At 47.1% G+C, this 20344-nt stretch overlaps 1 protein-coding gene across 5 annotated transcripts in view; it reads right to left on the bottom strand.

Moving 5' to 3' along the window:
• Positions 1–17772, bottom strand: part of LOC309653436 (glycogenin-2-like) — a 32013-nt gene extending 14241 nt beyond the window's left edge. For all 5 annotated transcript variants that reach the window (XM_082448113.1, XM_082448114.1, XM_082448115.1 and 2 more), the window contains exons 1-8: positions 17765–17772; positions 17120–17245; positions 13387–13528; positions 8006–8180; positions 6380–6542; positions 4200–4326; positions 2406–2628; positions 133–327 (exon numbers count right to left, since the gene is read on the bottom strand). In XM_082448113.1, the coding sequence (XP_082304239.1) occupies positions 133–327; positions 2406–2628; positions 4200–4326; positions 6380–6542; positions 8006–8180; positions 13387–13528; positions 17120–17126 (1032 nt within the window). In that variant the 5' untranslated portion in view covers positions 17127–17245; positions 17765–17772. The remainder of the gene's footprint in view (positions 1–132; positions 328–2405; positions 2629–4199; positions 4327–6379; positions 6543–8005; positions 8181–13386; positions 13529–17119; positions 17246–17764) is intronic.
• Positions 17773–20344: the final 2572 nt, after the last annotated feature.

Genomic DNA, 20344 nt, shown 5'->3' with positions numbered 1-20344 from the left:
ACCGTAGAGCAAACTGCAGACAGGTTCCTCGCGTCCCCCCTGCCCCTCCCCGGGAACATCCTCTCTGCTTCATCTCGCGGGGGAACCAGCGTCTGTGTCCCCATCGCACCGGTGCCAAGAGCACGTACTTACATCTTCCGCAGGGCATGCGTCAGGCGAAGTGGGGGTCTCCTCCACCACCACCACAGTCCTCTCAGGCCAAGGCTGGCGGGGCCCCTCCGCCCAACTGGTACAGGGCTCCCCGGAGCGGGGCACACCATTCGCACACGATCCCTCAGCAGTGGGAGCTGAACTTGAACAAGGCACCCCAGCGCCCCCGAGCTGAGCCTGCAGAAAAGGCATTCACACTTAGCAAGGTCCTCCTGACATCTTTGCCCATCTCCCGCTGCCCATCCCCTCCCCTGTGTGGCCAGTGGTCTCCAGTGCCAACATCCGCATTCACATTACTGCTCCAGGTGGGAAGGACCCCAAGGCACAGGGTCCCTAGACTGCTCTCCACGTTTTACTCCTTAGAACCACCTGACTTTGGCTTATTTTCCTTCATATCCAACCCAGGACCTAGCATACTGCTTTGCAGAAAAGAACAGCAACTTCCTATCAAGAATCTGAATAAACTCCTAATCACTCGTGTCCCACGGTCAGAGAAAGCTTTAGTTCTCTTGAAAAGCAGCACCCAGCTGCACCAAACAGAAACCATAGTAAAAACGCTAAAATATGAATTCGTTTCAAGATCCCAACGCAAGCATCTGCGGACACTGGACTCCATTGTACCAATACATGCACTAGTCAAAAACTGACCAGGAAATAAAATTTCCTGGGACCTCATTTTAAAAGGTCTTTGGCAAGGCAGGTGCCTCCCTGTTAAGTCCACTGCAGAGGGACTTCCCTGGTGGTCCAGTGGGTAAGATTCCGCGCTCGCAATGAAGGGGGCCCGGGTTCGATCCCTGGTCGGGGAACTAGATCCTGCATGCGTGCCGCAACTAAGAGTCCGCATGCCACATCTAAGAAGTCCGAGTGCCACAACTAAAGATGCCACAGGCCGCAACTAAGACCAGCTGCAGCCAAAAAAAAAAAAAAAAAAAAATCCACTGCAGAAACTCTACTATGGAGAGCATGTAGGGTTACAGTTATAAAAAATCAAATGGGTGCCAATCAACAATTTGAAAAATCCTCTTCAGAAACCACCTCCGATTGCTACTTCAGTCGAGGATGGAAAGTGGAAAATGCCCCCTCCAATGACATTTGTAATCAATCATCTTCAGCCACTTAATCTGTGAGTGGCTCTTTCCCTGATGAAGGCGGCTAATTTAATTATTTATGCATCAGCCCTATAAATCACAGCAGCAATTCTGCTCATGAAACACTCATGGTTTTGCACCAAAATAAAAAAATGTTGCCTGCCTCTTTCAGCATCCTCTTGCGTGAAATATAGGATGTGGATACAGAAGGAAAACTAGCACAAGACCTAAAGTTTGGCTGGTCGTTAACTTCCAATTATGGTCTTTCTTTCTTGCGATGAAATGACATATCTTTCCTTGCCTGACCCCTTCCTGGTGTGTATCAACATTATTTAATATCTTCTAATTCCGTCCTTTTTTAATGAACGTGTCTATAAACGTTGAACTTTTTAAAAACCTTATTTCTTTCTTTCATTAATGTGGGCCTTGACAGATTTTTTAAAAAATGTAACTTGGTTAGGAATTCCCTGGCGGTCCAGTGGTTAGGACTCTGCACTTTCACTGCTGGGGGGGTGGGTTCAATCCCTGGTCAGGGAACTAAGATCCTGTAAGCCAAAAAAAAAAAGAATTTGGAATAAAAAGTGACATTTTAAAAATAAATAAAAATATAACGATAATCGCCTAAGATATCCTAAATCTGTCTTTCCTAAAACATATAAAATCAGAAGAGGGACTTCCCTGGTGGCGCAGTGGTTAAGAATCTGCCTGCCAATGCAGGGGACACGGGTTCGAGCCCTGGTCAAGGAAGATCCCACATGCCGCGGAGCAACTAAGCCCGTGCGCCACAACTACTGAGCCTGCGTTCTAAAGCCCGCGAGCCACAACTACTGAGCCCGCGAGCCACTACTACTGAAGCCCACATGCCTAGAGCCTGTGCTCCGCAACAAGAGAAGCCACCACAATGAGAAGCCCATGCACCACAGTGAAGAGTAGCCCCCGCTCGCCGCAACTAGAGAAAGCCCGCATGCAGCAACAAAGACCCAACGCAGCCAAAAATAAATAAATTAATTAATTTAAAAAGAGAATAAAACCACTCATAAAAAAAAATGAGAAGAGACTCCATAAAAAGAGGGAGGAACGTGTATTTGAAGAAAACCCACAGGTGTGGATCACGGAGAGTTTATCCCCTGTCTGAACTCTTGGATGTCAAGGGAATTGTGTGCTTACTGTGTGTCCTGGAGCTGTCTGTTCGTCCTCGTGCCGGATGTTTTCATAAAGAGGCAGAATGCTGCGGTGGTAAATCCCCCACCAGAGGTTAAGGAAGGACGTCTGATGCTGGTTGACAGGCCCAGAGCCTTCCTCCAAAACAGAGCCCGTCTGGGGATTGTACTTGTAGTTCCAAGGCTTCATGGACCCCAAAAAGTGGACCACCTTCGCACTCGAGCCGAATCTGAGGAGGAAACATAAAGTATCCTGCCTTCCTCTTGGAAGTGACCACACACAGAGAGCCTGTGACAACCACAGGACTCAACACAGACAGCGGGACGTAAAGATGCATCTCGACGAGTTACGGACGATCCCGTCATTAACGACCACCTTGACTTGCAGTAAAAATAACTGCTTCATCAATCCACGTTTGCAGCCTTTCATTTTCTACAGACCAAGAAACATAATCATAACCCACTTGGGAATGTTCCCCAAAACGGGAAGAAGAAATCAGGAGTCTTTTTAGAAAGATGGGCAGTACCGTAGCCCAAATCATCTTATCCTGAAAACGATAAAAACTTTAAAAAGTAGATTTTATAGTAGATAATGCAAGCTGCAGACCAGAAAACTGGCTTCTTGTACAAGATGGTGAATTTTCCCCTCTCGACCTTTTTTTTTTTCATTATCACCACTCCCACCAACCTCGAACCTTTTTAAACATTTTTTTCTTAATTGCTTTCCTATGAAACTTTAATATCATATTTGCCCTGTATATCTACGTTCTGTATGTACAGCTGTCCTTTCTACATTAAAAAGGATATGATGGCTTTACGCCCCACAAACCAATGTCTGCCTCCTTGGGGGCCGTGCGGCCCCTATTAAAAAAGCACGCTCAAAATCTTCTCAGATTTTCCATTTTCACTTATAACAATGTCCCCTAGAGCAGTGGACCTCACACGTTTTGGTTCTAGGACCTCCTGACATTCTTACAAATCACAGAGGAGAAGATGTTTGTTCACGTGGATTGCATCTGTACATATTCACCGCAACAGAAGTTAAAACTGAGAAATAAACCCATGTACCAACTCATTTAAAAACCAAGGGCCCATTATATGTTAACATAACTTTTATATTTTTTCATAAAGTGTAACTACAACTATATATTACTATATATCTTTTAAATGTGTAAAGTGACATCTTTTGTATCTCTTCATAAAAATATAATTATAACTATATATTTTTTAAATGAGTAAAAAGTGACATCTTTCATATCTCTTCATAAAATATAACTATATATATTTTTAAAAAATGCGTAAACTGTCACATCTTTCGTATCTTTTCATGAAATATAACTCTCTATACAGCTATATTTTTAAAAATTTGTAAAAAGAGTGACATTGACTATTTTACAAGGAGACAGCTGGTTTCTCATATCTGCACCTGCATTCAGTGCAATGCTTTTTATCACATCATGTCATGGCGTTTCTGTAAAATCCCACTGTCCAATTATGAGAAAACAAGAGTGGAAAGAGGAAAATGACATCTTAGAATTAATTTTTTTAAAGTCACTTTGATTTCAAAGACCCTTGAAAGAGGGGTGGGGAACCCCTGGGGGTTCCCTGGGCAACACTTTGGGAACCACTTTCATGAAGCCTAGCTGCCTCGATTACCTATCATGTAAAGCAATAAATAAGCAAGCAGAAGGATGATCTGGGTTTGTTTTTTTTTTCCTTCAAAATGCCAAAACGTGATATTAGATTCTGAGAGAGAATGGTTGACCAGGTATAGAAGAACTGGGGTTGGCACGAAACTTACTGTTTGAAAGCAGGGCTGTAGGTGTACGCCGTGTTGCTACTCAAGTTATAAATGAACGGCAAGTGTTTCTGGATGTCTGCTGTGGACCAGCTACTGAAGAAACTGTTCAACAAGCCTTGGTCTGCCCCTAGAGAGTTAACGAACAGCCAAAGAAGTTAATAAAGAATGGTACAGTGCACCAAGAGAATGCAAGACATGTTTGAAGACATAATGGAAAAACACTGGTATCCCAGCACACAAATTACATTTCCTCTCTCAACCCACTACGACATGGTCGTTGTCTCAAAAGTGACTGATAACCCACACCATTCATTTAAAGTGCATAGTCTCAGGACTTCCCGGGTGGTCCAGTTGTAAAGAATCCGCCTTCCAATGCAGGGGACGTGGGTTTGATCCCTGTCTGGGAACCAAGATCCCACATGCCATGGGGCAACTAAGCCCACGCGCTACAACTACTGAGCTCGCACAGAGAGCTCAACGAGAGAGCCCGTGTGCTGCAAACTACAGAGCTCATGTGCTCTGGACCCTGCACACCACAATGAGAGAGAGGGAAAAAAAACCCAAATGCCACAACTAGAGAGAAGCCCGCATGCCACAAAGAAGAGCCCACCCCTCAACCAAAGATCCTGCGTGCCACAACTAAGACCCAAAACAGCCAAAAAAAAGAAAATAAAATGAAATAAAAAGTGCGTAGTCTCTCCAGAATTCTCCACCGATGGTGCAAACAATAAATAATAAAATCACACACTGTCTCCAAAATTCTCCACTCCTCCTCAGGGAATTCTATCTGGTATCGACAATAGCTTTGACCACCATTTTTGCCAACTTTGTTACCTCGTCCTTACCTAGAAGGAATTTATTTATTTTTCCTATCAATGTTTATTATTATGTTTTGATTGAGGTATAGCTGCTGTACAATAGTATGTAAGTTATAGATGTATAATATAGTGATTCACAATTTTTTAGACATTATACTCCATTTATAGTCAATATAAAATCTTGGCTCTGTTCCCAGTGTTGTACAATATATCCCTGTAGCTTATTTGATACCTAATAGTTTGTACCTCTTAATCCCCTATCCCTATTTTGCCCCCCCATCACCACTGATAACCACTCGTTTGTTCTCTGTATGTGTGAGTCTGCTTCTTTTTTGTTATATTCACTAGTTTGTTGTATTTTTTAGATCCACATATAAGTGATACCATACAGCATACAGTATTTGTCTTTCTCTGTCTGACTTATTTCATTTAGCATCATGCCCTCCAAGTCCATCCAAGTTGCTGGACACTGATGTTGCTTCAATAGCTTGACTACTGTAAATAGTGTTGCTATGAACATTGGGGTGCACGTTGTCTTTACAAATTAGCGTTTCTGGTTTTTTTTTGGATATATGCCCAGAAGTGGTATTGCTAGATCATATGGCAGTTCTAGTTTGAGTTTTCTGAGGACGCTCCATCCTGTTTTCCACAGTGGCTGCACCAATCTAGATGCCAATTTTTCAATAGTCTAGCATTTTCTTTCATGTTACAAAAATTCTAGTATTTTTCCCATCTACTAATGCCTGTTCAGGCAAGTGTCTGGTTTCAGTTAATTCTCCCCTTTATTCTATATCAGGGGTGGCCAACGAAGGCTTGCACCCATTTTTGTAAATATAGTTTTATTGGAACACATCCACACTCATGTAAGTCCTGTCAATGGCTGATTTCACTCTACAACTACAGGGATAAATATCTGTCACAGAGATGGTACGCCCCACGATGCTGAAAACATTAATTATCTGGTCCTTTTTTATTTTATTTTGGCTGCGCCGTGAGGTTTGCGGGATCTTAGTTCCCCAACCAGGGATGGGACCCGTGCCCCCTGAAGTGGAAGTGCGGAGTCCTAACCACTGGACCACCAGGGAAGTCCCCTATCGGGCCCTTTAAAGAAAGGCTGTCTACCCATCCTATGTGATCAGGACTGGGGAGTTCCTCCTTCTACCCATCGAAGATATTTTCAACGGTTCTCTCTACCGTGTACTTACTTACTTACATCTTCATCTCTTCCTGGACTTGTTCTTCCATCCCCATCTTTAACTTGCCGCTCACAGATACGGGGTGGTGGGACTAGGTGCCGGCGGGGCAGAGGGATGGGTACAGGCCCCATTGTCTTCCACAAATGTCCAGCTGCCCTTCACCTACCGTCAAAGCTGCCGTGGTCGGTGGCATGCTGCAGCAAGAGGCCATGCGTCTCCAGGGAAGGTTGGAAGACAAATACCCCGCTATTGAAGCAATCCGGCCATCCAGGATCCGGGGCCGCAGAAAACTCTGTCCTACTGAAGAGCTCATCGATATTGGACAGCACCTGGAACAACAGAGCATGGGGGACCCGTACGCTCTCATAGGGAAGAACCAATCTGACTCCGTATTGGACCTGTTTCTTTTACTTTAACCTTTGCATTCTATTGCTTTTGCTACAAGTTAATCACCAAAGGAATGTTGCCCATAAACTTCAACAATAGATAATGGCCCATCTCCGGGAACCCTGCCTCTGGTGCAATGAGTGTTAAGCTAAAATACCTCTGTTTCGCTCACAGGAAACAGGCCCACCTGTGAATGGCTGCAAGAAGGAAGAAATTCTGACTAGAAGCAGGACTTTACCCCCTCCCCTTTTAGTATAAAAGAAGCTTGAATTCTAACTCAGGGAAGATAGGTCTTTGGGACACGAGTCCACCCTCTTCCCGGTCTGCTGGCTTTCCAAATAAAGTCATTATTCCTTGCTCTCGATTTACTGGCCTGTCTCGTGTGGTGAGCAGTCAAGCTTGGACTCAGTGACTGCGACACTTCTCTTAACGTCTGGGGCACAAGTGAGAAATGCAACAGGAACTTCACAATGGGCCAGACAACGTTCTGAGCTGGGAAACTTATACCCAATTTTTTGAGTGACTCTCTTCTTTTAGACTCATATTCAAAAGAGAAGGGTGTGCGTGTTAAGATTGCTCCCTGGTTTATTTCAAGGGTTTGAAGTAACACCGTCACTGAAATGCAATTATCATCTCGAGGTTCTTAAGATCCTCCAAGGAATGCTCCCAATTGTATATATTCTCTTTCATCTAGCAAACGTGACCCACAGGACTCGAAATCCATAAACACAGAAGTTGGCAAGTCACTTTCGTATAATCCACTGTCTTCGAGAGCTTGACCACCAACAGCAGTTCTCTCCAACACCTACTGGCTTTCTGAATTGTGCTGTTTGGGAAAGAAACTACTCTGATTATGCACTTATTGTTTTCCTCTGCACCCCTGTTTTCCTACAGAGCTGCTTTTGCACAACGAAGACAACCTCGAATGTTATCTCTTGACACTCCAGCCTCATTTTACATTTCAACTTTCCAGTGGCTGTTTATGAAAGTGCCCATCCTGGGCTCCTACACCAAAGGTAACTACCCCAAATGACAACGGGGGATGCCACAGCTTAAGACACCAGGTGTACCAGTCCCTTCAGGACTCTATAATTCACGGTACAATCAAGGAAGAATATTTCTCCAATATTTTACTTTGTGTAGATGAAATGATGTGATTACAAACCCTTCCTAGGGAAGGAACATGCCTTCAAGTACCCCAGTGTACTCAGCAGGGTCTACTGCAGTAGGTGTGTTCTATCTGATGTTGATCGACTAAATGATGTTGGTGAATAGTGATGGATGTTACCTGGTGGGGAATCCACCTGCACGAGCTAGCAGCTTGCTTAAGGAGGGAGGGGCATGGTCTTTGTCGGGGGTTCCTCAACAAGTGGAGGGTCTGGTCCTTACCCTCCCTTGTACTCACCAGGGTATCTGCATCCAGGAAGACGCACTTGCTATAATGGGTGAGTGTCCAACAGTGAAGCTTGGTGAGGGTGACTCCAAGCTCAGGTCTCTTCAGAAAGGCCAGGTGGATGTAGTCTACACTGTCTATCAGGTTCACCTCGATGACCTCATCAAACACCCTCGAGAGGACCACCCTGGAAAAGACATGCCAAATCCTAGGAAAACAGCCCACCATCTAACATGAGACATGCTGTCCCTTGCTGCTGCAGTCTTCATATCAGGCTTTATTTTCCCCATGTGGGTCTCGTGGCTTTGCCCACGTTTCATTCATGCTTAAAACTTAGGCAAACGTGAAAAGCAAGACATATTAAACCATCTTAACATAGACTGATTCGGGTCATCTCTTAGGAAGGTACTTTCTCTTTCCAAAGTGCACGGGCAGTGAGAAGGGAAGGCTGAGTAGGTAGAAACCAACAGAAGAACTCCATCAGTTTTTACTTTACATATTCAAAACCTACATTGCTCGTTGCATACAAGTTTGAGACTCAAATTTTGAAAGAATGTACATTTCATCAAAATGAAATGTGCCTCTGTTCCATTAAAAAATTTTTTTGCTTAAATTCTACCTCATCATTGCCTGGAATATCTTCGCGATGACAGAAAATTAAGAAAGTGCTAGAAAAAGGATGGGGGCATGTCAAAAGGATACAGGAAGTCAATCAGGAGGAGCTCCCAGTAGCCAAAGCTGGCGCAATTTGGGCAAGAAAACAAAAACAAACCTAAAGCATAAAATGAATATTCACGGATACATACTGATATCACAACTGAATACATAAGTAAATGGGGTAAAAGGGGTAGCTCTTCCTCACAGAATTCCAAGTAATAAATGTAGAAGGAATGAGGGAAAGAGAAAAATCACCATTAGATGAACATCACAGGGATAACTGTTGCAGACAAATTCACTGATGAACCCTAAAAGCAATGAGTAAAGGTTTTGAGGAGAAACAGCATGTTTTCATAGTCTAAAAGTACCTCTCCCAAGATATTTATCAATTACAAAGACAAAAATAATGATTTTACAGTAGAGATACCCCAAAGGAGACCAAGGTTAACGTCACCAGTAGCAAGATATCACATACTCCATAATACCATGCACTGAAAAAGGTACTTTCTTCTTTGTAATTCTTTCCTACTTTTCATTGCTTGGTTTAGATTTTTTTCTCTCCCTTGTGTTTTTTGTATATACCCTTCCTAGTCCTCTGGTGGTTGCCACCCTTAAACTCTCAACACATCTATTTAACCTTACTATTTTCTATCAAATTTAACAATAATTATCATCTATAACTTCACCCCAGACAAGACAGGAACATTAGTGTATGTTCACCTATCTCTCTCCTCTTTTATCCCCCGACCACCTCCCATGGGGAATGTTAATTCCAGATTATTTTCATAATTATTCACCAATGCATTCCCAATTAACTCGCAGTATTACTCATTTATTTGTTTTGCACTGCTTCTTATATTCTATTTCTTCTTTCTTGGATTCACATTTCATTGTGCTTGAGTATATCCTCAAGTAATTTTTTCTCAAAGGTCCTTGAGGGGTAAAACTGTTGAGCTTCTGCATATTTGAAACATCATGATTTTGCTTTCAAATTGCATTTAGCTGAATACAGAAATTTCATTTCAAAATTAGTCTAAGAGCTTTAAGGCATCAGCTGTCTCAACCAGGCTGAGACCTGAAATGCATTTAGTACTTTTTCTTCATTCTTCGTGCTCTGAAATGGTACCTTCTGTATCAACACTTGCGTTTCCTTCATTCATTCTTCTCAACGCTCAGGGAACACCCACAATCTAAAATCCTTCCTCAGAGCTGAAATATTTCCTTGAATCCATTCTCTCCACTTCTGGCCTTTCTGAAACTCCCAGTCTTAGACAGGTGTTGGAGCTTCTGGGTCTATCTTTTCTATTCTTTAGTAGTTTTTCCACTTCTACTCTACATTTGTGCTTTCACGTTGCACAGTATTCAAAGTAACTCTCTAAGAAAATATCACGTCATCACCAATTTCCTCCTGCTTTTTACCCAGTTATTTATGGAATTTATGGCATCCTCATGATTGTATAAAGAGGGAGGTAGAGGGCCAAGAAATGTCATTCTACGTTACTACAAATAGCACCTATGTCCTTATAGGCTTTTGTTCAGCTCTGCTTGCTTCCTTAACTTAAATTCCTGGAGGGAGAATTAAGTTTCAAGAATGCAATTTGTGTGAACCTACGAGCATATGCTACTGGGTCCCTTTCCCTGCAGAAAGACTACCCCAACCACGGATGTACCACACAGCCTGGAGGAATGACAGTCTCCTGAACACCACCCCCTGGTCATTTGGAGTCACAGGTCACTGTTTATGTCCTACTGCCCTGACTGCATCATACAGCACCGTTCCTCAACCCTACCAATGACCACAAAATACATAACCGGTTCTATAACAGTGCAACTAGGTCTGCATCCGTGAACCTTTCCCAGTATTTCTGTGACACTGTCTCTGAATATTTTAAAGTTCATTTTGAGTAGACTGAAAAGACTGAAAAAAAATGCTGACAGCTTTGGACAGCTGAGGAGATAGGAATCTAGCAGAGAATCATGTCTGTTTTTTGGCTTTATCAGTTCTATGTAACTGTTCCACGCACACCATGATTCAGGAGACGATGATGGGACCACACAGAGGTCCCCCCAAGGATGCATGGCTACCCCCAGGGTCACCGTTCCCAACGCTGGGTCCACTGCAGCCCTTGGTCTGACTGTGAAGACCCAGTGGCCCAGGCACAGGGACACGTCCGCTGCACACAGATGTATTTTCTTCTCTTTTCTTTCTCTTTGGGGCCTGAAGGAATCATCTTAGACAAGAAGAAATACACCTTGAGCATCCATTCATTTGAAACACTTTTGGGAGAATGGGTGACAGCCAATTTGGCTAAAGACTAATGACATCCCTTAATGTCAATGACTAAGGTCTGTGCCCGCCCCCCCCCCCCCAAAACACCGACGTTTAAAAAGACATTTGCCAGCCTGACGGGTCATAAATATCACTGAGCTGTTTGATGTGACATGACTTTAATGTCTGTGAAGGCAGAGTACATATCACTTGGTCATGCCGTCTACCCTGATTGTATCCATCCACCCATCTCTGCTTATCATTTGGAAGAGTTCTTTCATTATTCTATGGACAACACCCCCTCCTCGTTATAAATTTTGTAAATGGGCTCCCCAATTGGCTTGTTTTACGTTTTACGTTTACACAAATACATCTGACATACAGCAGTCCTGGTACCCTTTGTTTTGTGTAATTAAAAATGGCAGACACATGAAGCAACCATCTATGTCAGTGTCTGGAGACGTTTTTCGTTATCACAAAGGCAAGGAGGGTTGGCGGGGGGGTCTTACTGACATCTGGTGGGTGGAGACCAGGGACGCTGCTCTGTACCCCACAGGGCACAGGACGCCCCTTATCCGAGGGTCACCCAGCCCCAAATGTCAGTCATGCCAAGATTGAGAAGCTATATGTCTCGACTGCTAAGATTTTCCTATGCTTTAAATTTTACCTTTATCTTTAAAATCTATCTGGAAATCATGTGGGTATGTGTTCAACTTTTATATAAAAGGATCACATCATTGCCTTTCTCTGATACAGTGATGTGATGAATTACAATGATAGATTTTTATACAATGAACTATCTTTGCTTTCTTACAGCAAGCATCATTTCTTTCTTTGTCTTTTTTATTTTACTGAAGTACAGTCGATTTACAATGTTGTGTTAGTTTCTGCTGTATAGCAGTGACACAGTTATACATACGTATACATTCTTTTTCATATTCTTTTCCATGATGGTTCATCACAGGGTACTGAATATAGTTCCCTGTTCTATACAGTAGGACCCTGTTGTTTATCCAGCATCATTTATTTCTTTATTCCAGGGCTAGAGCTTCCTTGTTGATAATCTGTATTGGGGGGCTTTTCTCATCTATATGGAAACACAATCAAAGCTGTAAATCAAGTTTCCATATCAAGATTAGCACAGTGTCTTAAAATAAATGAACACTTTCATTTTTTCCCCCTAGGCTCTCAGATAGTTCTTTTTGCATGGAAATGAATTTATTGTGCCCAGTTTTACAGAACATCCCTTACAATTGCCCAGGCCCAGGTCCTTCCCCCCAGATAAGCCTTTGATAACATTCTCTATGTCTCCCATGGTTACTGGTCAACAGAAGGGTTTCGCTTCTTCTGGTGTCAATGTGGATCATCTAAATTTCCCTAGAAGGATCAAGTATTTACTACTTTCAATTTTATCAGCAAAGTGTTCTATGTAGTATTTAAGTTTAAATTTAAGTTGCATCCAGCCACTGTGGAAAACAGTGTGGAGGTTTCTTACAACACTAAAAATAGAGCTACCTTAGGATCCAGCAATCCCACTCCTGGGCATATATCCGGAAGAAACTCTAATTCAAAAAGATCCATGCACCCCAATGTTCACAGCAGCACGGTTCACAGCAGTCAAGACATGGAAGTTACCTAAATGTCCATCGACAGATGAATGGATAAAGAAGATGTGGTACGTGTATACAATGGAATACTACTCAGCCATAACAAAGGATGAAAGGATGCCATTTGCAGCAACATGGATGGACCTAGAGATGATCATACTAAGTGAAGTACGTCAGAGAAAGACATATATAATACGATAGCACTTATACGTGGAATATAAAATACGATACAAATGAGCTTATTTACAAAACAGGAACAGACTCACAGACATGGAAAACAAACTTATGGTTACCAAAGGAGAAAGGGGGGAGGGATAAATTGGGAATTGGGGATTAAGAGATACACACTACTATGTATAAAACAGATAACCAACAAGGACCTACTATAGAGCACAGGGAACTCTACTCAATATCCTGTAATAATCTATATGGGAAAACAATCTGAAAAAGAATAGATATGTATGTACATATAACTGAATCACTTTCCTGTACACCTGAAAATAATACAACATTGTAATTCAACTATATTTCAATAAAAACGTAAAAAAAGAATCTTTAACCTAGCTTAGGACAGTTGCTTCTCAAAGTTGCCCACTCCCCCCAAAATAACTGGCATTTGAATTTCCGTAGTTGAGACAGGAAACGGTGCCCACACAGAGTGTTGTCTACAAGGATTCTGAAGTTGGCCACACCCCTGGCAGAGCCTCCTCCTTTAATGACAACTGGAGGGCATTGTGCAAGTGTCTGAGGCCCCCCAGGACAGCCGGTGGCCCGGGCCCATGAACCACGGCTAGAACCTGCTCCAGTGCGGAGGACCTGCTTCTTCAGGAGGAAGGACCAGGTGTGTGTCTGAGTCTTACCTGAGCAGGTTGGACACCTGAGGGGTGACCAGCACCACCAGCCTCCTGGTGGCCCTGTGGTCCCGCAATGATTGCCCCAGCACCAGGGCCCCCTGGCAGTAGACGTCATTGGTAGCCAGCGTGACAAACGCCTGGTCAGACACTGTGGACGTGAACAAAAACAACAGGGTCATGTTTCCGACGGGTCTCATGGGACGGCGGGGCTGACGGTCACCTCCAACTCTCTCAAGCTTCACGACTCTAACTGAATAACTGTTCGCTGTTCTAAAATATGCATCGAGGACATTTCACATGCATCCTTTTGCTTCAAAATAAAGCAAAAAAAATTCTTCTTCAACACAAAAAAAAGAAAAAGAAAAGAAAACCCCCCCCACACACACACACAGGAAAAGACGAAACCCTAAACATGAGGGAGACAAAGCCAAGTAGAGCACGATTAAAATTCCCTGGTTCAGATGAACAGACACAAACTACTGTATATAAAAGAAACATGAGGTCCTACTTGTATTGCACAGGGAGCCACATTCATTATCTTGTAATAACCTATAAGGGAAACGAGTCGAAACAATATAGATATATACGTATAACTGAAGCACTCTGCTGTACACCTGAAACCAACACAACATTGTAAATCGTCTATACTTCAATTTAAAAAAATCTTCCTGGTGCTGCAACACGGCAAATGGGCATAGCTCAGACCCCTTATTTGATTCTGCATTCAAGTCTCAAAAACTCACCCAAAATATTTGGGTCTTGGGCAAACGCAAAGCAAAAGGCGGAAACAAAGCTTGGATTATCTGAGTTACCATGAGGACTCCGGCCCAGCTCAAAAGAGCTGCGCTCTCAGAAGGAACGGCCAAAGCCATTAATTCAATTCCACACAACCCACTTGTTGGAAAGACTTCAACTCAAGGATATATGAGGCCGAGGAGATGGGAGAAGGGAAAATATATTGTCTCATTAACCAAAAGGCTCTCAGTTTCCTAATGTCTCCACCACAGCAGAGGAAGAAACTCGGACGGCCAATCCGATTTATGGCACTTTTGAATCTAAGGGTTAACTCGTGACATTGACTTTTACGGGGACTTTGAAACAATGTGAGTCTGGGGCCCCCAGGAGCTGGTTGCCAGGATAAAAACAATGGGATCAAGAAATCCAGGCCTCGGCTCCCCTGCTGTCGACAGAAATTAGAATTCGCAGCCCACGGCTGGAACACACAGAGCTCAGTTCTCAAAGACCAGACAGTCCTCCCCTCCAGACACTGTGCCCTCCCCAGAGCACGGCCCAAAGATACGGTCACGCCAAACAGAACACCAGGACCCAAGCTTCTGGCGCCGGTTTTCCTGGAGCTGGCATCTTAACCTTGACATTCCACTGGGATAAACACCCAAGTGTGCCCGTTCCAACGAGCTCCTGTCTACACGTTGTTGGGTTTCTTCCTGGATTAAGAGGGAATGAGAATTCCTGGCATTGCCACTGTGAGCTGAGTATTAAAAGACAGCAAACCTCAGAACTCAAGTCTGCAGCCCAAAAGATATCTGTCTAGCTATCCACCCATGCACCCATTTTTCTATCCATCTATCATTTTCTAACATCTGTCTATCCAACTGTTTATCATTCATCTATTACCTATCTATATCTATCACCTATCTCTATCTATCTATAGACAGAACCCCATCATCTGGGAGGTCTCTGGGAACCCAGATGGCTGAGGCATGAGGCAGGTGGGCTACAGTGGGACCAGGCAGCAGCGACGGGCAACTGTCCAAAGCTTCCAATTCTCGGGGAGGAGAGAGACAGGGCTGGGTCTGCACAGAGGGTTTTACGGAGCTACCGGACTCTCCCTTTGCTAGGGGGAGGGATTATGGCTTTTATTAACAGGATGACAAGACACCTCCAGCGAAGAGAAGACCCCCTTTCTCCAGCGACCCCAAGACTCAACCTCACGTTCTAGGTCAAAGACACATGACTCCGAAGGCCGGCCCCCAGGGGCCGCGGTGCATGATGGTGCAAAATCATGCCTGGATAAAATCTCCATCTCAGGTGCAAAGGCAGACCAGTGGATGTTAATATCACAAAGGCTGAAAACTTCATGGACAAGTCTGCACATTCCAACACCACCTTACCTTTGAGAAACTCCTAGCTGTCAGGTTTGGGCGTGGCATCAAAAAAACACGCGGCAATTATCCAAGCCTCCTGCATTGACAGGCTGAGTTTCCACCAGGCAGGGCGCTGGGGAGGGGACTTTTGGCATGCGTGCAGGGTGGGAAAACAGAAATAGAACAGATGGCTGTCCTCCAACCCCAGGTTGGGAAAAAAAAAAAAAAAATGTCGCAAAATCGAGTTCATCCTGAAGACGGCGGTGGCTGACGGTTTTATAACGGGTCTGGGAGAAATGTTTACTTCTCTTTCTCTACTCCACCCACCTTACAACCAACCCCCGGACCCTCCCCTGAAATAACATCCCGGCTTCGTCCTCTGCCCCTCCTCTTTTACTCAAAGGTGTTTTTTGTTCCCTGCAAAGTGCTGAATACCCAGATGGGCTCTTTCTAGCACATTCCGTGGCCGATGTGTCCGAACGTCCCTCCTGAATGCTACCATTATATTGACCCCAGCGGGTTGGCAGAAAATGCGTTTTTCACTCTGCAGAGCTCCAAACCGCCGCCTGGAACAGACACGACTTTTCTGCTTCTCTGCGGAGAATCTGACAGCACACCGCAGCACACGGCAGGAAATCTGCCTTTTCTGCCCCAACAATTCTCCTCTCTAAGGCACAGAGGAGGAACAGAAGCATGGAAAGCGCTCGCTGAATTACCAAATCGCTCCTCTGAATAAAAAGTAACCAGGATTTTTTTTTTTTCTTCTTAAAAATGCGCTCATGCATGTTCAGGCCCGGACTGGTGCAAGCACGGGACGTCTTCATGATAAGAACAGGACGGGCATCTTTCCCATGGGTGGAGGTTATCTCTCATCATCACATTTCTTGGGAACTTTTTTTTTTTTTTTTGGCCATGTCGCAACATGTGGGATCTTAGTTCTCCCACCAGGTATGGAACCCGTGCCCCCTGCATTGGAAGCACGGAGTCCCAACCACTGGATCCCCAGGGAACTCCTTCATCATCACGTTTCTAAGCTTTGGAGGTCTACTGTCCAAATCGGATGTCCCCCCCAGACCCAAGAGAAGGCAGACAGGACCGAACTGCAGCCCTGGAGGGCCAGGGATCGCCGAAGTCCCAGCATCTGGCCACGGTCGGCCTGCTGCGGGATTAAGCCTGGATCTTTATCTGAATAACCAGTTACGCCTCCAACCTGACCTCGAGGGGGGGAGGCTGGGTGAGGGGAACCAAAGGCTCTGTCTTCCCAGAGCCGTAGGGGCATGAACTCCCACGGGTCTCCGCGTCCGTGAGACGCCCACGCGTTTCCACGCTGGCCAACAAACCAGCCCATTTAATCTCCAAGGGCTACTTTTTTACAGAAAGAAAATTACCAAATCTCAGCGCCCCCTGACCATACTAAACCTCGCCCGCCTCCCAGCTGCTGAGACCCCCATCACCACCTGCCCCAGGGACACCAAGCTCTCCAGCCCCGGGGGGCACTGGGGAGGCGCACCGTGGGAGCTGAGGGGTTGGGGGCGACCTTGCGCGCGCAAAGCGGGGGTTGCCCCCAGCGCGGGCCAATCTGAGCCGCGCCAGCAGAGCAGGGAGGCTGAGCACGAGGGGTCTTCCCGACTCACCCGGCATGGTCTGAGGCCCAGCGCGCCGTGGGCACCGGGCGGCCAAGTGCGCCTGGGCGCGGGGGCGGCCTCGAGCAGGGCCTGGCGGAGGTGTCGTCTGCAGGCGACCCGCGCGGAGTTCCAGGCCTGCGGAGACAGCTCGGCATTCCAGACAGACCCCCCCCCCCCCGCCCCGGGGCTGCAGCACCGCCCTACAGCCCCTCCCCCGGGTCAGCCCCTCCCCCCGTCTCCCCACGTCCCCTCCGCGCTCCGGGGCGGCCCCTGCCCGCCCGGGTGTCCCCAGCGGCCTCGCCGCGCCCCGGGCAGCCTGTGTCCCAGGCTGGCCCGGCGCCCCTCGCCCCGCAGGATACTCTTCGCCCCGCGACCACCACTGCGCCCCCCACCGCGCCCTTCCCCAGCGCTCGGGCAGCCCGCGCGCCCCGCTCCGCCCCCAGGTCCCCCGAGCGCCCAGGCCGCCTCCGCGCCCCTCCCCAGGCCCAGCACCTCCTCTGCGCCCCCGAAGCTTCCGCCCGGCCTCCCCCGCCCCCCGGCCTTCCGCACCCCTGCGCCCCGCCCCGATCCTCCCCCGCGCTCGGGCAGCTTCAGCGCCAAGACCCCGCCGCGCCCAGGCCGCCTCCGCGCCGCCCGGCCCCTGCGCCCCGGCACCTGCGGCGCTCCGGCAGCCTCTGCCCGGGCCGGCGCCCCTGCCCTGCGCCCACCACGCGTCCCCGGCGCCCCAGCGCCTCGGCCCGGCCGGCTGGGCTGCGCTCCGGAACCCCGGCCCCGCCCCCGCTCTGCCGCCCCGGGCGCCGGTCCACGCGGCCCCCGCAGCCCCGCGCCAGGCCGGCGCCGCCTCGTGCCCCTGACGCCCCGGAAGGAGAGCCGGGAGGGGGCAGCGGCCGCCGGGCACCCTCGCCCCGCCCCGGTCCCCCGACCCCTCCCCGCCCGATCCAGGAGTCTGCGGCGTCTCCGCTCGGACACCTCACCTTTAACCGGCCAGCCCCAAAGTAAACGTTTGCAGTGGCCTCCCGGGCCGGGCCCAAGGCCGGCGCGCTGCCCGGGCAGAGGCCACGCTGGAAACGTGATCTTACTGAACGAACGCTCAGTGAGCGAAGGAAAGGGGCGTGCAAGTGTGCACGGTGCGTGCACGCAGGAGAGAGTAACCGAAAATAAGTGAGTGATGGGCACCTCGGCTGCTGAATACGTGCGTCAGGGAGTGAGAGAATTATGAGTGAATGAATGACTTTAGATAAACAAGAGAAGACATTTATGAATGAATGCGTGCATGAGCGAGTGAATTAATGAATTGGGAATGCCTGCAGGAGTGGATGAATGGAATGAATGAATGCACATGTGAGAGCACGCAGGGGTGGGTGAAGAGGGAATTAATGCACGTGTGAGTGCATGCCCGCATGAGTGGACAAGTCGCCATCTGAACCCTGTGAGCCACGGCGGGCTGTAGAGAGGGAGAGAGGAGTGGGCCAGATGCTGTCCTCAGGGAGGGTGCAGCCACTGGCTGGGGCCGTAGGAGCGCGTAAGCACCAGGGACCCGAGAAGCCAGGCGCTATCTCAGGAATTCTCCCACCTGCTGGACCTTGCTCATCCAGCACGTTGTCATGTCCTGCGGGACCAAGGGTCCAGGGAACAGGGATCGACAGAAGGAATGGACATTCCTGCGCTGCAGGAACTGAGCAACGGGGCTTCCTGCTCTGAAAATGTCACCTGGGGGGGTGGGCAGGAGGCGTCCCAGCGGGGGTCACCTCTCCACTACACCAGCTACAGCCCCAGCAGGCCTCACCCCCCCCCCCCGCCCCGTGTCGCTTCTCCACCATCTGTGCATACTTCAACATAGTTTTAACAAAGACAAGGAGTTCTTCCCACGGGGATGTCCTGATCTCGGGGAAGCCGCCCCCTCAGGGTTCCACACCTCACACTTTGGGAACCGGTACAATTTAAGCTCAAGAAGCGACAGAAAAAATCTTAAGAGAGGACATAGCCAATGCTAAACCTCGTTATCGATCAGCGCACTAAGGCGTGGATGTCACCCATCGCCCAGCAGACTGGGATATCTGTCTGGGCTTTTTGCTGGATTTCGTGCCCCATGGGGAACAGGGGGCTTTGCAGGCTTAAAAGCCGTCGGGGCTCACTTGCCTTGGAGCGAGAAGGGGATTCCCCATGACAAGTGGGGAGACGGATGAGGCAAGAGCCCAGAGTCTCAGGGCATCTGTCCACAGAGACAGCACCGTGGATGGATAGCAATCGGCCTCGAGGGACAGATACGGCAGGTGTTTTCAGCAACCCGTCACAGATGGGCTCAGCGCTATCTCAGAAATCGCATCCAGGTGACAGAGCTGGGCCAGGCCGTCTGGAAAACGCTAGGGCAGGACCCCACCTCCTCACGCTGTCTCCAAAATGCAGATCTCGTCCGCGATGAAAGTGTGGTTGGTCTCGCTCAGCAGGAAAAGGGCACGGACCCCTCTGCCCGCCCCCTGGGCACTATGTGCACGTACTTATTATCGGGGTGCTGCAAGATGTCTGCAGGACTTACTGAGCCTCTAGAAGTCTCCCTGAAATCCCTGCAGCTTCTGAGCCATTGGTGAAAGTGTCAGGACCTGAGTAACAACCAGGGGGAGACTCTTGTGCAGTCAGTGCTGGTTTTGGTTTGGTTTTGTTATTTTCCTTAACCATTTTTTAAAATTGAAGTATAGTTAATTTACAATGTTGTGTTACTTTCTAGTATACAGCAAAGTGATTCAGTTGTATGTATATTCTTTTCAAGATTCTTTTCCGTTATAGAAAAGAATATTTCTTTTTAATAAAAGATTAATAAAAAGAATCTACTTCCATTTATTTTCCATCTTGTTATAACAAGATACTGAATATAGTTCCTTGTGCTATACAGTAGGTCCTTGTTTATGTATTCTATATATAGTAGTGTGTACCTGTTAATCCCGTACTCCTAATTTATCCCTACCCCGTCCCTTTCCCCTTTGGTAACCATAAGTCTGTTTTCTACATCTGTGACTCTGTTTCTGTCTTGTACACGAGTTCATTTGTATCATTTTTGTAGATTCCACATGTAAGTGCTGTCAAATGATATTTGTCTTTCTCTGTCTGACTTACTTAATATGACAGTGCTGGTTTTCTGTCCCCTGCCAGGCAACCTGAAAGAGGTCGAGGTGCTTCTGATGCAGCCGGACAGTCTCAGGAAGGGTCCGTTCTGAGCCCCGAGGTCTCCTCAGCCCC

Source organism: Balaenoptera physalus (assembly GCF_965194825.1).
Source record: "Balaenoptera physalus genome assembly, chromosome: Y".
NCBI lineage: Eukaryota > Metazoa > Chordata > Mammalia > Artiodactyla > Balaenopteridae > Balaenoptera > Balaenoptera physalus.
The sequence above is the reverse complement of the archived record's forward strand: the minus strand, read 5'-3'. Positions and strand labels throughout refer to the sequence as shown.